Below are 14,202 nucleotides of genomic sequence, written 5' to 3' on the forward strand. Positions count from 1 at the left end.
AGGTGATCAGAGGAAAAGCTGCTCTAGCTCACTGAGTCAGTGGAAAGGCCGCAGGGAAGTGGTTACGTGTTTACCATCACAAACACTGGGCACAGAGAGCCCTCTCACCGTGGAGTACATGGCAAGCAAAGACTGAGCCAGAATTACAGACGATTCCAGCCAGCGCAGGCTGACAAGACTTTCCCCTCCCCACCCTCCCCTCCCCTCCTCACCTAGACGAGAAGTGCATCCTCACGACACTGCTGTTTCTCCCAGCTGTTGAACTTGCCTTTTGGAGGACTTACCTCTCACTGACAGTACTGGTGGTTTTGGTTTCCCTCTTTGGGCTGCCACTTACCCAAACCAAAGCTAAAACAGGGGCAGGTGGAACCTTCCAGTCCCCTTCTATTGGACAAGAATCTCAACCATGCACACAAAGAGATTAGTATGAACAGAAAATGAAACCCTGTTGTCAAGGGATACTATGTGTCAGCATTTGGCTCAGTGTCTAGATGCATTAAGTTCTTGGCATCCCTGGAAGAGTGGGTGCAGCTTGCATCTGGGTTGTTGCGTCATCTTCCTGAAGGAGTGGAAATGCCTCTGGCAAGAACAGAAGCAGGAGGAACATTGAAGGAAGGGACAGCAGCGGGGTGGTATTTGCCGGGCAGAGGGAGGTGAAGGTCAGGGCACACTTTGCTCTGGTCATTTTCTTACGGTCATGAAGAGCTCAGTGGAAAAGGAGTTCAGCTGCTAAGTTCCTCCTCCTGAGTCCTCATCCATCCCTCCCCTTCCAGTAGTCACGGCTCTCTACCCCTTCTCATTGCACCCTCAACTCCACTGAAATCTATAATCTACCAAAATGGTGAGGCACTACCACAACTCTCTTCCCAAAGTGTCACAAAATGCAATGCAGCGTCTGTGTCCCCCAGCCACTCGCCACCCACTGTCCCCAGAAATAGCGCCATCGTTCCCATATGTTACAAATACTACGCCTGTGTGTGTGCACGTGTGAACGTGTGTTTGCATTTGCATAAAAAACAATTTTCAAAAAAGGAACGAAAACTGGAGAATTTTGCATTTTGGGTGGGTTTTTTTGTTGTTGTTGTATTTGCGCAGACCTTTTTAGGATTTTCAGTCTCAACAAAACACTATTAAAACAAAGAATCTAGTAAAATATTTGTGCATGTACTGCTAAACAATTCTAGCAATTTTATTAAGCAATACCTTTATTATTTTGAATATTCTTAACAGACTGGAACAAAACAGGTTTTTGTTTTTTTTTTATTCAAAACAAAATATGCATACTGTAACGCGTGTCGCAGAGTTAGGTATGATGCAGAGATTAAAGTTTTGTTTCAACGAAAACAAATGCCTGGGGGAATTTCATAGCTAGAAAGTTAAGAACTAAATTTTGTTCGCTAACAGGACCTGTTCCATGGTTTACCTTCGTCTCCCAGCTGTACAGCAGTCATCCCTGAATCGCAGTTCCCGAGTGTAGTTAGAGAATAGTAAGGAATGTGAAGTGGTTATTTTTTTAAAATTATTTGTTTTGTTTTAAAAACAGCCCTTATTAACTCTTCCTTTCACTGATTCTACAGTAAACTCATAAAAGCCTTGTTTGTTTGTTTGTTTTTAAGAAAGCAAATTCATAGACACTCAGCGGGTGAAATGTTCCCACAAAAAGGAAAAATACAAACAGAGCAATCCGAGTTCTCCTCTCGTCTTCAACTACCTGGAGCATGTGAGGGAGACAACGATTCTGCACTTGAATGAAGATGGCTACCCTATTTTTTGAAAAGAAGGTCTTTTCCATAATGCTGAATTGGATACACTTTATACCTGGAGGAATTAAAAACCCTGTGTAGGGGAATACTGGGGTGAAATGGTCTAGATTCTGTATGCAGTGGTGTCTACGCATATCTGCCAACTCCCCCGCAACAGAAAAGGAGGAAAAAGAAGTCTAGATTTGAGTCCTTGGATTCCTGTCCCCCTGACCATGGGCGGCACATGCTCGAGTATTCCTGCAACAGAACTGAAATTCTAATGAAAGCCCAGCCGCCTGCAGGCTTTCGTGGCGGGGGCGGGGAGGTCCCCACCTGCTCACACCCCCTACCCTGGGCGGCTGCCTCCAGCCACCTGACCAGCGAGGAAGGCCTGGGGCCCTTGGGATGAACCCAACGGAGTTCAAGGTAACATAAAGATGTGTTAACTGTTTGATGCCACCTGTTAAGGAGAGCACTTGTTTGTTCAGATAGAAGGGGGCCCCCCTTTCTGCAACAGCGGCTCAGAGGCCCAGCGGAGCAGGCGCTGTGCCCACCATGGCGGCGACAAGGACTGAAGCAAGCGGATGGCATCTGCTGGGGAGGGAGTCCCCGGGCGGGCAGGGTCGGGGACGTGGGTTCCTTAGGCAGGAGGGAGAGTTAGGGAGCTTTTTATTTTATTTATTTTTTCTTGTTTTCTTTTTTTTTTGTCTTTTTTTTCTTTTTTATGATTTTTTTGTGTGTTTGTGTGTGTGTTGTAGTTTTTTTTTGTTTTTTGTTTGTTTTTTTGGCTATACCGCAAGGTCATAGCTGTCATTCCGCTAATAGAAACAGACAGGACATGAGACAGAACTATCTGATGAACACACACAATGACTAGAAATATATATATATATATAGAGAGAGAGACAGTGAAAAGACTTAGTTTACCTCTGAGAAACCATCCCCCAAAATAAAGCCTGTATTAACAAGTGCAAAAACAAAACAGATAAACTCAAGTCCAAAGGAAAGCAAAGAAAACCTCCAAACATTAAAACACAGTGTATAAAATGGTGTGAGAAATCGAAGTCACTTTCCAGCCTTTTAGTCCGTAAAAAGCTGTGCATGTGTGTGTGTGTGTGTGTGTGGTGTGTGGTGTATGTATGTGTGTGTCTCCTGGTTTGGATTCAGGCCATCCAGGCCCTGCGCCAAGGGATGCACGCACAGGTCCGGTACCCAGGCGGGGATGTGCGCGGGCGGGTGGCCGGGGCTGCGAGGATGCTCCAGGGTGCGGAGTCCCTACTCCTCGCTGGCGGAGCGTTCGTCCAGCGTGTGGACGCCCCCGACGCCCAGGGCCGTGGCGTTGTGCGCCACCGAGGCCGTGAGGACCGTGTGGAGAAGCATCAGCACGAGAACGCACAGTCTAAGTCTGCTGGGGCCGAGCCTGGGCGCCGACGAGGCCGAGAGCGACGTCCGGGGGCAGGCGCCGCCTCTGTCCCCTGCCCCCTTGGAGGGGCTCTTGGGTTTTGCTTCTCTCCTGACGTCACAGCATTCTGGTTCATCATTGGTTAGAAAGGTTTCGTAGAGCCCTGGGTGGGGGATGAAGAGAGCGCAGGGTTAGCCGGAGGGGAAGGTGGGCAGAAAGGTGCTCAGAGCGGAGGGCAGTGGATGACCTTAATGTCTGATCCACCGCACCGTCAGAGCGAGTGTAGAGGAAAGTCGCGGCACTACGGTCTGGGTCAGAGGCCCATCGTGCTCCCAAACCAGCACTTTCAGCTTCCTCGCTGTTCTTTTTTTGGACTCTTGGTGGTCACCCCCTGAGAGTTCTGGCTTGTGATGGATATTCGGGGATGAAAGATTTCATTACATCCAAATCAGAATCCCACGTTCTGGATCCATGTGGTGCCACCAAAGACATTCAGCCACCATTATTTTTTTCTTTAATAGGACTGTGATTAATTAGTGCAATGCGTAAAGTGACACCACCTAGTTATACTTTAGAATATTTAGGATATTTCATTTAGGAAACAACCACCCAATTGTAATACCAGAGCTACAGGGACCATGTCAATAATCACTTCCTTTCCGGAACCTCACCATGGTTCACATCTCCCTTAATGGGCTTAACCATCTACACACCAAGTAGGTGACCCTTTTCCAAATACGTCTCTTATTCTTCCATTTGCTCTTATCGTATTGATGACTGCTTAAACTGAAGCCTTTTTTGTCTTCTGCCTGGACCTCTGCCCCATGCTTCTCCCTTTCCAATTCTCCAACACTGCTTTTCAGTAATTGTGGGTGTAACTCGACTCCCACTGTCTTATTTTCTCTCTTTTTTTTTTCCTTCCCTAGTCACAGAATCTCAATTGCTTTTATCTTTCCCCTTCTTCCTCTAAAAATACACACTGTTCTTACTTTTAAATTGACAGATGGATATTTTGGAAACTTTTCAGGGGTGAAAAAATAAAACAACTGGCTTTCTATAACCTCTCCAATCTCATTTCTTGTTACATCATATATAACATTTTTATGAGGTTACTTAAGCCATTTTGTATCTTTTTTTTTTTTTTTTCTACTTGACTAAAACATTTTATCACGAGAGTATGGTGTTTCTACATCAATTTTATTGTTACTCTTAAGCCTGAAAACCTTAAAAATGATGATGGATTAGCTGTAAGGATTGAATATGATTATGTATGTAAAGTGCTTGACTCACGACACAGCACAGAGAAATAACTTGAAAAAATCTGGCTACTCTGAATTGTAATCACTATTCTTAATGTTTCAGGCTTCCCTGGTGGCTCAGATAGTAAAGAATCCACCTGCCAAAGCAGGAGACCTGGGTTCCATCCCTAGGTCGGAAAGATCCCCCTGGTGAAGGGAATGGCTACCCACTCCAGTGTTCTTGCCTGGAGAATCTCATGGACAGAGGAGCCTGGAGGGCTACAGTCCATGTGGTCAAAAAGCATTGGACACGACTAAGCGACTAACATGCACAATAATGTCTCTCTGACTCTACTTAATTCATGAAATCTAGTCTCCTGTCTTCTCTTTCAGACTCACTGCTCAGGGCTCCAGACATCCTGAACTACTGGCAGTTCTCAGAACATGTAACACTTTCACCCAAATCTGTACCACACGGCCCAAGCTTCTTTCTGGAATTTTCTCCATCAATTTATAACTTTAATTTCTCTTTCAATAGAGCAATTACATTTTTTCTTTTAATCACAATTGCTCATTTTCATGTCAATTTCCTTATGTGTCACTGTACGAGCAAAAACTATACAGTATCAGCCTCACATTCCCAATATGTTGCAGAATGTCTGAATAAAATAGATACTTAATGAGATTTGTTACATGAATAAACTCAATATATATTTACTCAGTAAAAGAGTCTATTAAATAATATATTATACAATGCAACCTTCATTACTTAAACAAATGACCAAGGTATCCTTATAATGATGCTTACAATAGTCATTTCTTCTTAGGCATTCAAAGGTAAACTTCACCTTCGCCTAGGTAGAATATGGAAAAAAAAACTGAATTAATGAGGTCTGCAGCTCCGACATTTTTATTGTATGATATTTTCTGTTTTCAAATAAGATACCTCATTGAGACTAGTCATTTATTGAAGTATATGTTTTTCAAAATTATATTCTTCAAAGAAGAGTTTATAGTTAAGATTATAACAATAGAAATCTAAAGGGCATTTAGATTAACATTTTGGAATGTTAACAGTCAGAATACAGAATAGCTTTAACAATGTCATCCAAATAACAAGTTCTTCCCAAGTTGCTCAGAACCAGCTTGCTGATTTATACCTGAAGTCATTTCAGAAAAAAATAAGGTAATTCATTCAGGTCAGTACATGTACTCTTCTTGACTAAAAAATTAATACTCTTTCCCTTTTCCATTTGTTAAGAATTTTTATTCAGAGTTACGCATTCATATTAGTCATCAAATACTTCTATAAGATACTTTATTAAAAAGTTCATCCACCCTCCCATCTCAAATTCTTCCTCCTCAGAGGCAAATATTGCCCTTCTTTTCTTTCTTTCTGTACTAGCTCCATTTCTAGAAATAACCTACTTTATATTTTTCTTGATTTTTCTTTTTTTTTTTTATCACTATCTATAGATCTCCCCCTACCCAGGACACATGAGGATAAAACATTCATTCTGAGCCTTCTCCAGGCAAAAGTAACCCCCATTCCTCCATGGTGTAGCAAGTTTAATACGTATGTTCCTTTATTGCTGCTGCTGCTGCTAAGTCGATTCAGTTGTGTCCGACTCTGTGCAACCCCATAGACGGCAGCCCAGCAGGCTCCCCCGTCCCTGGGATTCTCCAGGCAAGAACACTGGAGTGGGTTGCCATTGCCTTCTCCAATGCATGAAAGTGAAAAGTGAAAGTGAAGTCACTCAGTCGTGTCTGACTCCTAGCGACCCCATGGACTGCAGCCTACCAGGCTCCTCCATCCATGGGATTTTCCAGGCAAGAGTACCAGAGTGGGTTGCCATTGCCTTCTCCATGTTCCTTTATTAGGATGCTGTAAAAACAAGTCTCAACTCAGATGTGCAATGAACTTTCATTTTCTGTTCTTATTCCAGTTTTTCCTAGAGATAACGATTATCTTAGAGTTTTCTACGTACTTACTAATTCAATACCCGTACTTTGCCAACTCTTGCCTATCAGCTTTATTTCCCTAAACTATCTCCTACAGTCTTTAACCATCCAGACTGGTTGCTTTTATGCCTAATGCACAGATTCCAGCCTGAAAACTCCAATGAACTTCCCTCTTGGCAGTGCTGGCAGCCTCTCTCCTTTCTCTTTTTCCATATTCCTCTTAGCTCATTTTGGTGGACCAGGCATCTAGTATTTTCATAAGGACAAATTCTAGAGTAAATTTCTGAGAAGCTGTATGCCTAAAATGCTTATCTCACATTTAACTGATCATTTGGCTGATCGTGGAATTCCAGGCTAGAAATTCTTACCCTTCAGATTTATTTGAGCATTACTCCCATAACTTCTCCCCACGTGGCTCAGTTGTAAAGAATCCGCCTGCCAATGCAGGAGACATAGGGAACCTAGCTTCGATCCCTGGGTCGGGAAGATCCCCTGGACGAGGAAATGGCAACCCACTGCAGTATTCTTGCCTGGAGAATCCCACGGATAGAGGAGCCTGACGGGCTACATTCCGTGAGGCTGCAAAGAGTCGGACACGACTGAGAGACTAATACCATATAATAATTTTATTGAGGTTGTCTCTTTTTAAAAATGCTGGCACTGTAATTTCCGAGAGCTCTTTTATATACACTCTGCATTTTTCCTAGGTGGCTGTTCTCGCTTCGCAGTTGCTTGTATCGCTTGAACTTATTCCTGTGCTTTTGCTTTGTCCTGTTTCATTTCCTCCCAGCGTGTGTTCTGTTTTCTCCGGGTTGCTTTTCTCTTCTTTGTTTGCCTCTTTTTTTTTTTTTTTTAACATGGGAAGTCCTGCTCATGTCTGTCACCCGGTCCAACAGTTTTTTCCAACCATCTCCAAAAAATAGGGTTCCCCTCCCACAAGGGAATATGCCAGCATTTTTCTCTGCCGAGGGAGCATGGGTTGCGAAGACGCCTCATAAACACACTTCCACCAGGTCCCCTTATGTCGTCCCCTCCTCCCAAGTGTTCCATGGTGTCCATTCCTGTGTCTGGGTGGAGACTTGTGGAGAAATCTGGTTGACTCCTTGCTTCCTCTCTGCTGCTTTAGCTTTCGTTTCCCCAGGCATCAGCAAATCCTTTCAAACAGGCACTGAACTTCTTTCTGGCTTCTACGAGGGCGTGGTGGTTGTCGCCCCATCCAGTCTTCTGCCCTTTTGGATTTCTGTCTGGTAACAGTGTCTTTCTCTCAGGTCTGCCTGGAAAGCTCTGCTGCACTCTTCCCTCCAGCCGTCTGCTCTGTCCCCGTGTCTGGTCACCCCTCCAGCCAGGACTGCTGCCTGCAGCTGGATCAAGCCTGTCTCGGGGTCTCCCTGGAAACTCCCCGAGCACAGGCCCTGGGCAGCCACCTCCAACAACCAGGGCACCTGTGAAAGCCACGCCAGCCTCGGATTTTTTTTTTTTTTTTTCTATCTGCTGAATAACCTTCTTCTCTTACTCCCTCACAGGTGTGGTTCCGAGTTCCTCCTGCTCAACCACCTGGACCCAGATACTTCCTGGGAAAGCCAACTTAGAGCAACTGACTCTTCCTCCTCATTCAAAGGAGCCATAAGGACACATTACCAAATGAAGGAATTTTTCAAACAATAATCTCATTGCAGAAATGTGTAAGGGGATGAACAAAGGACAAAGGCAAATTTTCAGTTAACGAAATGTTGTTCTGATACATTTTGCTACAAACTCTTCTCTTTGCAATATCTATCTGACATGAATTATAACAACTATATTCTTGATCTTTTAATACTTTTCTCTGTACTGTGTTGTACACTGTAGAGTTTCACAGTGATTTGAAAGGACAGTTCAATTCACTTACACTCACTGTCAGACCTGTAGTGCGTGTTCTTGCCTTAATCATCATGTAACAACATTTGCAAACATTTAAAAGTGTTTCTTGACCATTTCCTTTGTTGCTTATCTAATCATTTGCAGTGTGGATTTACGCGCATATCTTCTAATTTGTTAAATATGTGCAATTATTAATTCTACTAGAACTTACCTTTTATTTAAAAAAATCACACATTTGGACACATTTGTCTGATTATCAGGATCAATGATGAGGAAGTTGTCAAAATTTTACTTCCTTCAATTTCTAATCCCTCATCGTTTTTGAGGCTATAATCAGATGTTTGAAACTTATTTATTATCAAATTACTAACATTTTGTATCTTCCCCTCAATGACTATTAATAATAATTGCCTATTGTTTTAAATGTACCTTACTCAGGGATTATTCAGGTGCATTTAAAAGAAACTTACTAAGAGCTAATACAGGCAACAAAACCAAACCAAACCAAGTACAGTTAATGGGAAGAATATGACAAAAATTCAAGGCTATTCCATAGTCAAAACTATGGGTTTTCTAGTAGTCATGTATGAATGGGATGTAAGAGTTGGACCATAAAGAAGGCTGAGCACTGAAGAATTGATGCTTTTGAACTGTGGTGTTGGAGAAGACCTTTGAGAGTCCCTTGGACAGCAAGGAGATCAAACCAATCAACTTTAAAGGAAATCAACCCTGAAAATTCACTGGAAGGACTAATGCTGAAACACCAATACTTTGGCCACCTGATGCGAAGGGCCAACTCATTGGAAAAGATCCCGATGCTGTGAAAGATTGGGGGCGGGAGGAGAAGTAGGTGACAGAGGATGAGATGCTTAGATAACATCACTGACTCAATGGACATGAGTTTGGGCAAACTCCAGGAGATGGTGAAGGACAGGGAAGCTTGGCATGTTGCAGTCAGTCCATGGGGTTGCAAAGAGTCGGACACGACTGAGCTAATGAAAAACAACAACAGCCTTTCTTCATTTCATCTTGTTTTCCGTCCCTTTCTGTCCAAGCTGGCCATGTTTCTGCTAATATAAAATTCTCACTGACTTTGTGAGATTTCATGTCACAAGGTTCACCCCATTAGACAAGAAGCTCCCCCACAAGCCTTTCCTAGATAGTCCCTCCTATACTTTTGGCTGCTCCTCAAAGGGCTGAGGGGAATCTGAGTCACACCTAATCGCTTCGAAAGCCTTTTGTGTAACTTAATGCTCTGACCTTCCAAACTTCCCGAGGTTGTAGAATGGTTGTACAGACACAACCTCAGGATTTTTGTTTTGTTTTCTCTAGGGCATGATTTCCCAAGAGCAATTTTTTTTCTTTTAAATCTTTTGCCATCTCGGTAGACTGAGATTTTCCCAAATCATCAAATCCTGGTTTCCTGATTGTTGTATGTCTCTCCTTTTGCATTTTGTTATAAGTAGCAAGAAAAAACCAGGTCACACCTTAAACATTTGCTTGGAAATCTCAGCTATGGAGCCAACATCCTCACTTAGCCTTTCCAGCTAACTGCAGATACAATTTTGCTAACCTTTCTTTCTTTTAAAATCCATTTATGTATTTTTGGCCACGTTGGGCCTTAGTTTCTGTGTAGGGTTTCACTAGTCGCGGCTCCTGTGTGTAGCTGCCCTGTGGCATGTGGGATCTTATTTCCCTGACCAGGGATCGAACCTGTATCCTCTACCTTGGAAGGCTGATTTTTAATCACTGGACAACCAGAGAAGTCCCCTCTGCTAAGCTTTTTGATACCACTGAAGATGTTTCCAATTTCCATAAACACTTTCCTCATTCCCTTCTGAGGCCTCCCTGGCAGGTTTGAATGACCATATTCCTACTAACATCCTTTTGAAGGCAATCTGGGCTTTCTCTATCATGCTTCTCAGAATTTTTCTAACTTATTCCACTGCCTGGTTCCAAATGCATCTCTGCATTTCTAGTCAATCCTAAAGGAAATCAACCCTGAATATTCAGTGGAAGGATTGATGCTGAAGCTGAAGCTCCAATACTTTGGCCACCTGATGTGAAGAATAAACTCATTAGAAAAGACCCTGATGCTGGGAAAGACTGAGGGCAGGAGGAGAAGGGAGCAACAGAGGATGAGATGGTTGGATGGCATCACCAACTCGATGGACATGAGTTTGAGCAAACTCTGGGAGATAGCAAAGTACAGGGAAGTCTGGAGTGCTACAGTCCAAGGGGTCACAGAGAATCAGATGCAACTTAGCAACTAAACAGCAAAGGCATTTGTTATAGCTGCACTCCACTTCTATGTGCTGGAATCCCTATTAATTTTCCATTTATTGCTGCTATAAAAAGCTGTCACAGACATCAGAGTGGCTTAAAATGGCATCCAGATATAGCCTCACAGCTCAATATGTTGGAGCCTGGAACCAGCCCAGGCTCCAACCTATTGAGCTGTGAGCTAACACCTGGATGCCATTTTAACCCAGGATGATGTTGGTGACAATATCTTATGAGGCTGAAATCAAGTTGTTGGCCATGATTCTCCAAACTACGTCAGGAGGCTGGCAGAATTCAGTTTCAAGTGGCTGTAACGCTGAACTCTGTCCTACCTTGCTGGTTGCTGCCTGGAGACTCTTGAGCATCCAGACACCTCCTGGGTCCATGGCTCACGAGCCCCTTTCTCCGTCTTGAAATCTAACAACAGTGGATTGAGTCCTTCCCATGCTGTCCATCTCTGTGATCTCTCCTTCGGCTTCATCTTTCTGGCTGACACTTCTGTATCCTGTGATTACGCTGGGTGGGCCTAGATAACCCAGGACGGTCTCTCTAGTTTAAGGTCAGCTGATTGGCCACCTTAATGCCATGTGAAAAGTCCTTTCTGCCATGTAATGTGCCATATTCATGGGCTTATCAGGAAAGACCACAGGGGCTAAAATCTTGGCTACGACACAGACGTTAATATCCTTCTCATTTCACTGTGGGTTTGGATGCCTTGTGACATGTCTTTGGATATTTCATATATTTGTTGTTTTCTTTTTTTTTTTTTGAATTGGAATTTGATGTATCACTTTTTATTTAATTTTTTTTGTAAATTAATTTATTTAATTGGAGACTAATTACTTTACAATATTGTGGTGGTTTTTGCCATACACTGACACGAATCAGCCATGGGTGTACGTGTGTTCCCCATCTTGAACCTCCCTCCCACCTCCCTCCCCATCCCATCCCTCAGGGTCATCCCAGTGCACAGGTCCTGAGCGCCCTGTCTCATGCATCAAACCTGGACTGGTTGTTTTCTAAAATTTCAAGAAATTATATCTCCACATGGCTTCTTTGCAGCTTCTCCTGCTAGGGCTCTTGCAATCTAACCATGGTTTTCTTCCACACTGGAGAAATCCCTTCTAGCATGGCTTGGATTATAAATTCCTTTCCCCACTTCCGCCTTCATGCCATTTTGTTGTTTCATTCTGTTTTATCCACATGGGGTGGACTCTGCTCCTTCCCTGCAATGCTTTTTCCTCTTGTCACCTTCAGCTGTCATGTCTCTCCTGGAGGCAGGACCGTCTTCAGGGTGAGTGAACGGACATGAAATGGGCAAATGTCAGCTCCCTTCCCGACACCCCACAAGTCCTTAGTAGGAAGGCTTCCTCAAACCCGTCCAGGAAGCTCATTCAGTGTCTAGAGAGTGGATCCTGGCTTTTGTGGGCAGACGCCCCGCTGCACAGGCAGGACTGGGGAGAATATGTTGGCTCAGACGTCAGCTCAGGGCCTTTAACCCATCACCGAGCTCCTTCTCCTTCTGTTCTGCTCTCTCTCTGTCCCCAGAGCAGCTCGTGGTCGTCACAGGGTCCCAGTGGCAGAATGGTCCCCGCATGGGCTGCAGTCTGCTCTCAGAGCCTGCTCTGCCGGCCCACACGGTTCTGTGTTCCCCAGAGGCCTGCACCTGCCTTTGCCCTCCTGTACATTTTTAAAAACAGTCTCTGTTTTAGCCATGTCCCACTTCCTAGGTTTTATAGCTTCCATGAATGTATCCCTGTTTGTAGTTTTAACTTCAACTTCAATAAGAGTCAGAGGTAGGTGGAAAGTAAAAGTCTGGCTTCAGCTTGCCACCTTGAATGGGAAGTCATGCCCAAACTCAAATGCAGTGGTCTGCTCACTACCAAGACTACTTTTTGGAGGGCTTCCCAGCAGCGCTTGTGGTAAAGAACCCGCCGGCCAATGAAGGAGATGTAAGAGACGCAGATTCAGTCTTTGAGTTGGGAAGATCCCCTGGAGAAGCGAATGGCAACCCATTACACTATTCTTGCCTGGAGAAGCCCATGGACAGAGGAGCCTGGAGGGTTACAGTTCATGGAGTCACAAAGAGTGGGACACGACTAAAGGGACTCAGCACAAGACCACTTTTTACTACACATAAATCCTTAGCATTTCAAAAGACAGTTTCTGAAATTAGTGTTTCACCTTTAATATCTTTTTGTTTTATGTTTGTTACAACAGTGGTTTCACATGTATATAACCTAGTATTTATTTAGAAATAACATACAAAAAATATATAATTGCACCAGTATCCAAATTGTATCCACTTTTTAAAAAAAGGTAAAAATAAAATAAGTGACCTGAAAAGATCTTGCTAAATTTCGGCAATTATTTTATCATTGGACTGGTAAAACAATATAAAATGAGAAGTCACTCTCAGAAATCTGGAAAAAAATTTCCAAATCATAGTGACCATCTGCAGAAAGAATAAGACTTCAGTTCAGTCACTCAGTCATGTCCGACTCTTTTCGACCCCATGAACCACAGCACGCCAGGCCTCCCTGACCATCACCAATTCCCAGAGTTCACTCAGACTCATGTCCATCAAGTCGGTGATGCCATCCAGCCATCTCATCCTTGGTCATCCCCTCCTCCTCCTGCCCCTAATCCCTCCCAGCAGTAGAGTCTATTCCAATGAGTCAACTCTTCGCATGAGGTGGCCAAAGTACTAGAGTTTCAGCTTTAGCATCATTCCTTCCAAAGGAATCCCAGGGCTGATCTCCTTTAGAATGGACTGGTTGGATCTCCCTGCAGTCCAAGGGACTCTCAAGAGTCTTCTCCAACACCACAGTTCAAAAGCATAAATTCTTCGGTACTCAGCTTTCTTCACAGTCCAACTCTCACATCAGCACATGACCACTGGAAATACCATAGCCTTGACTAGATGGACCTTTGTTGGCAAAGTAATATCTCTGCTTTTCAATATACTATCTAGGTTGGTCAAACTTTCCTTCCAAGGAGTAAGCGTCTTTTAATTTCATGGCTGCAGTCACCATCTGCAGTGATTTTGGAGCCCAAATAAAGTCTGACACTGTTTCCACTGTTTCCCCATCTATTTCCCATGAAGTGATGGGACCAGATGCCATGATCTTCGTTTTCTGAATAAGACTTAGGAGCATCTATATATTTATAATCTTTACTGTATCTTTTCAAGGCAAGGGCCAATCGTAAGTAATTAAAGTATGCTGTTCTTGTTGTTTAGTTGCTCAGTCGTGTCCAACTCTTTAGGACCCCATGGACTGTAGCCCACCGGGCTCCTCTGTCCATGGGATTCTCCAGGCAAGAATACTGGAATGGGTTGCCATTCCCTTCTCTAGGGGATCTTCCCGACTCAGAGACTGAACCCACATCTCCTGCATTGGCCGGTGGATTCTTTACTGCTGAGCCATCAGGTAAGCCCCCAATTAAAGTATATATTTGAAATTGATTAGTTTTATTTTTGAAAGGAGTAGTGGCAAATGTGTCAGACCCATATGATAAGTTTTAAGGCTAATATCACTTTTAGCTCTAACTACTCCATCTCTACTATGAACACCTAGCAATCCACTTATCTCCTGGAGAACAGTAAGTATTTGTTTAATGAAGGAGAGAAACCAAAGGATCATGCATTAACACCGTTGAGCTGTAAGAGATCATTTCAGTGGATTGAATACATTAGCACATGTATATAACCAAC

At 43.5% G+C, this 14,202-nt stretch overlaps 1 protein-coding gene and 1 non-coding gene across 3 annotated transcripts in view; one reads left to right on the forward strand and one right to left on the reverse strand.

Annotated features, from left to right (window-relative positions):
* The first annotated feature begins 266 nt into the window (after positions 1–266).
* MIR2301 (microRNA mir-2301) lies at positions 267–327 on the forward strand. Its single transcript, NR_031040.1, has one exon. It is a non-coding gene; the product is annotated as a microRNA mir-2301 (primary transcript).
* A 2,133-nt stretch (positions 328–2,460) lies between these two features.
* The window catches only part of NALF1 (NALCN channel auxiliary factor 1), a 610,092-nt gene continuing 598,350 nt past the window's right edge, over positions 2,461–14,202 (reverse strand). The window contains exons 3-4 of one of the 2 annotated variants that reach the window (XM_024999984.2): positions 5,191–5,236; positions 3,220–3,307 (exon numbers count right to left, since the gene is read on the reverse strand). In XM_024999984.2, coding sequence (XP_024855752.1) covers positions 5,214–5,236 — 23 coding nt within the window. In that variant the 3' untranslated portion in view covers positions 3,220–3,307; positions 5,191–5,213. Of the gene's footprint in view, positions 3,308–5,190; positions 5,237–14,202 lie in introns of both variants that reach the window. The other variant, NM_001083776.1, reaches the window with a different exon arrangement.

This window comes from Bos taurus, chromosome 12 (assembly GCF_002263795.3).
Source record: "Bos taurus isolate L1 Dominette 01449 registration number 42190680 breed Hereford chromosome 12, ARS-UCD2.0, whole genome shotgun sequence".
In the NCBI taxonomy this organism is placed as follows: Eukaryota; Metazoa; Chordata; class Mammalia; order Artiodactyla; family Bovidae; genus Bos; species Bos taurus.